This window comes from Peromyscus maniculatus, chromosome 1 (assembly GCF_049852395.1).
Source record: "Peromyscus maniculatus bairdii isolate BWxNUB_F1_BW_parent chromosome 1, HU_Pman_BW_mat_3.1, whole genome shotgun sequence".
Classification (NCBI taxonomy): Eukaryota; Metazoa; Chordata; class Mammalia; order Rodentia; family Cricetidae; genus Peromyscus; species Peromyscus maniculatus.
The window spans coordinates 115,597,833-115,604,564 of NC_134852.1; the positions used below are offsets into that span (position 1 = coordinate 115,597,833).

Sequence of the window (6,732 nt, forward strand, 5' to 3'; positions counted from 1 at the left end):
TCACAGACAAGGTCACTTGATCAAAGAGGTTATATGATCTCTAAGAAGATTGTTGTTTGCATTTAGAATGTCCACACTGAAAAAAAAAATGATCTTGAACCTACATTCTGTTTCTTTAGCTTATATGAGGAAAGAGGGACCAAGCATTTGAGCAACTTTACCATGCATATTAATATAGAAGTGATACCCACAACAAAACCTCTAATTACTGATAATAACATTTTTATGGAGCCCTGGGACCTCTGCTATCTAACTGCTATGCAGGTGATTGAATCACCCATCTAACCCCATCATGTTGACACAGTCACACTAGATTTCATCCCCTTTGGAAGCAATGAAACCAGATTCCTCTTTTTCCATTCCAACGCTGAGTAGAGACTTCCAAGAGTATTTCCAAACTGATTTGAGTGCACGCCAAAAAGAAAAGATCAACAAAGAGTGTGAAATTCCAGAATTTTATTGCTCCAAAGAATTGCTGCTCAAGCACAATGAATAAAAAAGTCCCCACAGTGTGTTCTACATTGCAAACCCCAAAGAAAGATTTTACAGGGAAGAGCTAGAGAAGACAGCATGGCCTGAACCTTGCTGGCTGAATACAAATCCTGCATCAAAAGCCTGTGGATGGTGAGCTGCCTCTACCATGATCAGATTCCATGAGTTCCACTAGAGGCCCCTGCAGAACTCCCCTAGGATACCAGAAGCTTTGTGAGGTTTAACTCATCCTAGGACCCTGGGGAGTTTTTTCCACATTCAAACAGTCATTCTTAGGGACTCGGCAAGGCCAGACGAGGGCACAGAAGAAGGGTGAGACAGTCTGTCCTTCCTGGGACACAGGTCCGAATTTCCTGCTCCAAGGGCTTCTTCCAGGTCAGATATGTCCACAGGACACAGGGTCAGTAATTGCAGTGAGCCCTAGCACACAGGTAGAGGCCTCCACTTCTTCTTCTTGCCTCTTGATGTTCCTCCCTGACTGCAGAGCTGTCCAGTGTTCATGGCTCCCTGAGCAGGCAGGAACCTGGCAGAATTGTGATGTGGGTAATTCTCCTTGTCAGGATCTTTCCGGTCCCAGTGCCCGGTGTATCTGGGCTGGTGAATCACAACTGCATTGGCTGGCAGAGTGGGTTCAACACTTCTGAGGTTCAGCACAGGTTTCAGCCGGTTCTGTTCCTGAAGCACTTTCCACTCCTGTAAGGACATTTCTTTGGATGCTGTATTCTCCATGTGTTCTTCTGGTTCTGCAGCTCCCTCCCAAGATCCTCTGTTGAGCTTTCTGTTCTGCCATTGCCCAACCTGAGCCTTGCTGACTGTGCCTACTGGCCCCTTGACACTGTCCTTGTTTAGTTCAGTCTCCCGGACGTAGAAGAGCACATATGCAGGCTCACTCAGGACAGAAGTCACATCCCACCTCTCAACCTTAGAATCATCCATCTTATACCACTTGCCACTGCCAGCTCTGACATAACAGAAGTAATGTCCACAGTGACAAGTCATACCAGCATGGACCATCACAGCATAAAGGGCATACACCAGCGGTCCTCCCTCAGGCTGAGACATGTATGGACGCAGGTCAAGGGACTCAGGGTAGCTCACTTTCCTGTTCACTTTGCCACCCATGAAGTCTGAGAAGCGATTCAATACCAGCAGGAGAACCTTCGAGGCAGTTTCAATTGTCAGGGTCTTTGAAGCTGGCATCTTCTCCTGGCAATGGTCACAGTGGTAGGCATTTTCCCCACACAGCTCTTCAGGCTTCACAAAATCCTCCAAGGCTTGGTTCACACTCTGAGCTGTGTTGATATCCAGGGAGATGTCCAGAAAGGGGTTAACAGAATCTGAGGTGCCCTGGCAGCTGAGACACTTGATTTGAGATCTGCATGAGCCTCCAAATATCTCATGGATCAGGCTGCCGTCTTCAGAGGGACCTTCTGAGTGCTTGCTCCCTCGAAGGCAGGATTCATGCATGGCGTTCAAGGTGAACATCAGAAACTCATGGGCATCTTCCTGCTTGTCCTTGTGGAAGGTGGCAGTCAGCTTCTTCGGGGGCTTCATGACATCCCCGGAGTGGAGGAGACTCTGGGTCACATGAGTTTCCATGGCGCACATGGTGCAGTCTTCCTGGTGACAACAGCTCCGAGAGTGCTCCTGGGAGAGCATGTAGTCGGCAAGAGGTGGTGTGTGTGTCAGACACTGCAGCGCTGCGTTGAGGTAGCAGGTGTTACCCGTGTTCAGGAGACCTGCACCCACACCTTCGGGCCTCTCCCAACTCACACTGTGCTTGTTCCTGGTGGCCAGCTTGGCTGCAGCCTGAGTTTCATCCTGATACAGGTCTGGGGTGGCAGGAGTTGATTCATTTGAACCTGCTGAAGGATAAAAACACAAAGAGACTTCAGGGTCTACAGTGTCGATTGAGGACCTGCATGCTGTAAAGGTCTTACAGTGAGATTCACCTTCTGAGAGCCGCAGAGCTGCCTCCATGTCTCCAGACGCCAACTCTGAACACCTTGCGGGAGTCTTCTCAGCGAGTAGAAGGATGTTTTCCCTTCTAAGAAGCACTACAAGTGAGGACTGCAGCCAAAAACTGATCCTTTTATACCTCAGCCCCTTGGCCACTCCCACTAATCCCGCTGGGACAGCCAATCCCCTTCAAGCCTCTAACTGCCTAGTGCAATTCAGGGTGTGGCTTATACAAAGCAGCACTGAAATCTGATCTCTGCTTTCCACTTCCCTGGAATCAGGTCCTTTGCCCAAGGTGTCTTATGCTTGGGTTTTCCTTGTAACAAAATTTAAAAACCACATCACATTAAGACAGGATGCGGCCGGGCGGTGGTGGCGCACGCCTTTAATCCCAGCACTTGGGAGGCAGAGGCAGGCGGATCTTTGTGAGTTCGAGGCCAACCTGGGCTACCAAGTGAGTTCCAGGAAAGGCGCAAAGCTACACAGAGAAACCCTGTCTCGAAAAACCAAAAAAAAAAAAAAAGACAGGATGCGTAGACCTGCCATACAAGAGTATCCTTCATGTTGTTGATGCTACTGAAGAAAAGTAAAACCCACCAACATGAATTGTTTTGGATTGAAGGAAGCAGCCTTTACTTCTGTGTACAGCAAAACATGTCCAGGGGATGTTCTAACTCTCCAGCCCAACCTTAGCCCCAATGTGGGGCTCAGGAGATCATCAGCAAATTAACTCTAAGCTCCTTTTACAGGGCAAAATCTGGGGTCTCCAGATAGAAATTTGTCAACATAGAAACTTGGTAACCAAAATATAAAAGGATACAGTGGTATGCGACTCTTTGGCAAAAAGTCTTAGTGGTGTGGGGATGGTGTAGTTCAAGTTGAAATGCAGAAAGGTTTAAGGTATGGTAAAGCCAATTTCCAGGAAATAGAAAATTAAGTTTTACAGCAAACTGAAAAGATCTCATTTTCACCTTGTAAGACAGCTCCTGATCTTAAGATGGAGTCAGGCTGGTCCACCAGTGTCCTAGAGTATCCTCGAGGCGGTGGGGGAGGGAACTGGGAGGAGTGGAGGGAGGGGAAATTGCTGTTGGGGGGTGTATTGTAAGAGAGAAGAATGAATAAAAGAAAGAAAGCAAACATGATTTAAGAGAAAAGTCATCATTCTCATGCCAAAATCTCATTAGTGACCCTGTAGTTCAAAGTTCAAGAACAAAAACTACCAACCTAATTAAAGCCAAATAAGCAAGCTTTATTTATGAAGCATATATATATATATATATATATATATATATATATATATATATATATATGCAAAGCAGGATTTCAGAGTACAATGTGGCTTAACTTTTCAGGCCCCTTTTATAGGGAAAAATATGTAAAATGTGGATTTTGTAACAAGAATTTTACAGAAGCAGATAGCAGATTAGATTATTTGACAGATCATCTTGGCAAAACTTCTCAAGGTTCCTTGACATAACTAACATATTATCACTATATAGTACCTGTGAGTCAAACTTGAATTTTGTAGCAAATAGAAACAATTTATTCTGACATTATAACAATGCAGTTTTTTACCCTAGTATGGAATCAGGCTGGTCCATCCCAACTCCATGTTCATCCTAAAGCACTCCTCTCTCTTTGTCTCTGTCTGTCTGTCTGTCTGTGTGTGTGTGTGTGTGTGTGTTTTGTTTTTGGTGTTTTCCTTTTTTTTTTGCTTGTTTGTTCTTATTTCTTTGCTTTTTGAGACAAGGCTTCCCTGTGTAGCCTTTGTCTGTCCTAGAACTCACTCAGTAGATCAGTTTGTCCTCATACTCACAAATATCCACAAAACTGTCTGCCTCTGCCTCTTGAGTGCTGGGATTAAACATGTGCACCACGTACTTTCTAACCAAGCTTTTCCAGCAGAATTTGATGAAGAAATCACATCTGAGATCTAGCTGTCTTTCCCTCATTTATCAAGGAGATTCTCTGATCTGTAGATCAGAGATCAGATCCCCACACCAGAGTTGATTCTCCTTTCAGTAGGCTGGCTGAAATAGTACAGAGACCACAGGCTCCACAGTCTTTTTTACGTGGACCAGTCAAGGTCATATGATCAATGATGTCTACTAATCTGCAAGGAGACTATTGTCTGCATTTAGGCTGTCCTTACTTTAAAAAAAAATGACCTTGAACCTACCAGTCCATTTTTTAGTGTATATCAGTTAGGAGGGGACCAAGCATTTGTCCAACTATACCAAGCATATTAATGTAGGAGTGTTACCCTCAACAAAATATCTAGTTACTTATAATAATTTTTACAGTGCCATCAGCCCTCTGTTGTGTAACTACTTTGTAAGTGATTAAATCACCCATGTAATCCCACCATGTTGACACAATCACACTGGATTTCATTCCCTTTGGGAGCAATGAAACCAGATGCCTGTTTTTCCATTCCTAGGAAGAATAAACAATAGTCATACTACCATCTTATTTATTGTTTTGTTGTATTATCCTTGTTATCTTGTAGATCAATTCACTGACTTAGTTGTTTATCCAGTACGTTCATGTTGATTTTGTGTCTCTGGATGAGTCTGTGTGTGCCAGTGATACAATCTTAGACCTTGCACATTTTGGCTAAATCCTTTACCTCTGTCATTTCCCACATTCCCTTTCCATTTTTATTTTCAGTCATGATTTGTCTAAGTTATCTGGAGTGTCCTTCAATGTAAGACATACCCAGGACACAAATTCCATTTCACCTACTTTAATATACCCTTAAAGATCTGGGTTATTAAATCTGCAGTATCGTACATATTATTCTATAGATCACTATGTTAAATTACAATTTCATCAACACATTATATCCTCATTGTATCTTATTAATAATACTAGTCATAAGTCACAGATCATTTTTCACATAGAAATTCAGAAGACATGCTAGAATAGGGTCTACATTGAGGCAAGTGTGAGATCAGTGAGAGAGCTTCTGTGTCTATGGGATTTGGGCTACATCAGATTGGTCCAGTCTAAACGAGAAACAGAGCCAGGTGGTGGAAGCTCACGCCTTTAATCCCAGCACTAGGAAAGTGGATACAGGAAGTGATATGCCTGGGTGGGGAGAGGAAGTGATAAGGGGGCAGTGGAGACAGAAGCTTGGTCCATTTCAGTGTGAGGATTCCTAGAGGTAAGAAGTTTTTCTAGTGGATGGTTGCTCTGCTTCTCTGATCTTTCAGCTTTCACCCTGATAACTGAATCCTGGTTTGTATTATTAAGTCCAATTAGAATTCACACTACATCCTTTTATTAACTGTCAATCTTAGTGCCTGGAGTACTGGTGTTCTGTTCAGGAATTTTCTCCTGTACCATTGCATTCCAGATCATTTCCCACTTTCTCTTCTTCAGCTTTAGCTGGATGAACACAAAACTCAAGACCAAGTTGTCTTTGATCCACTTGGACTTGGGTTTTGTGCAGAGTGATAAATGTGGATCTATTTGCATTCTTCTACCTGCCAACATCTAGTTAGAACAGCACCATTTGTTAACGGTGCTTTCCTTTTCCATTGCATATTTTGACTTCCCTGTCAAAAATCAGGTGTCCATAGGTTTGTGGATTTATATCGTGGTCTTTGACTTGATTCTATTGATCCACCTGTCTGTTTTTCTGCCAATACCATGTGATTTTTATTACTATAGCTCTATAGTACAGCTTGAAATCATGGATGGTGGTATCGCTGGGAGTTCTTTTATGGTATAGGATTGTTTTAGCTATCCTAGATTTTTTGTTTTTTTCCATATGAAGTTAAGTATTGTTCTTTCAAGATCTGTAAAGAATTCTTTTGGCACTTTAATTGGGATTGCATTGAGTCTGTAGATTGCTTTTGGTAAGATTGCCAATTTTACTGTGTTAATCCTTACAATCTATGATCATGGAAGATCCTTCCATCTTCTGATATTTTCTTCATTTTCTTTTTCAAAAACTTGAAGTTCTTGTCATACAGGTGTTTCACTTGCTTGATTATAGTTACATAGCAGTTAGATCAGGGAGAGCCCTGAGCTCAGTTATGGCAGGGTTTTAAGGAGGAAGGAGGGAGTGTATGGGAATTCTAGATTCAGATGGGAGTTGAACTCCTGATTGGGCAGGAATGGGGCAACAAAAGTCTTGTCAAACAGGGATTCGTACTGGTGTTGTTGCAAGGCGACTGGTAATCTATATACAAGTAATGTAAGCTATTCTTTATGTTCTAGGAACATTTGGTACTTGTTTGTCTCAATTCATATTGGCCCATGCAGGGTACAGTT

General features: G+C 43.0%; 1 protein-coding gene across 1 annotated transcript; it reads right to left on the reverse strand.

The window, feature by feature from the left end:
• Positions 1 to 912: 912 nt before the first annotated feature.
• Positions 913 to 2,472, reverse strand: LOC102928065 (ubiquitin carboxyl-terminal hydrolase 17-like protein B). Its single transcript, XM_042278722.2, has one exon. The coding sequence runs from the start codon at positions 2,470 to 2,472 to the stop codon at positions 913 to 915; it is 1,560 nt and encodes a 519-aa protein (XP_042134656.2).
• Positions 2,473 to 6,732: the final 4,260 nt, after the last annotated feature.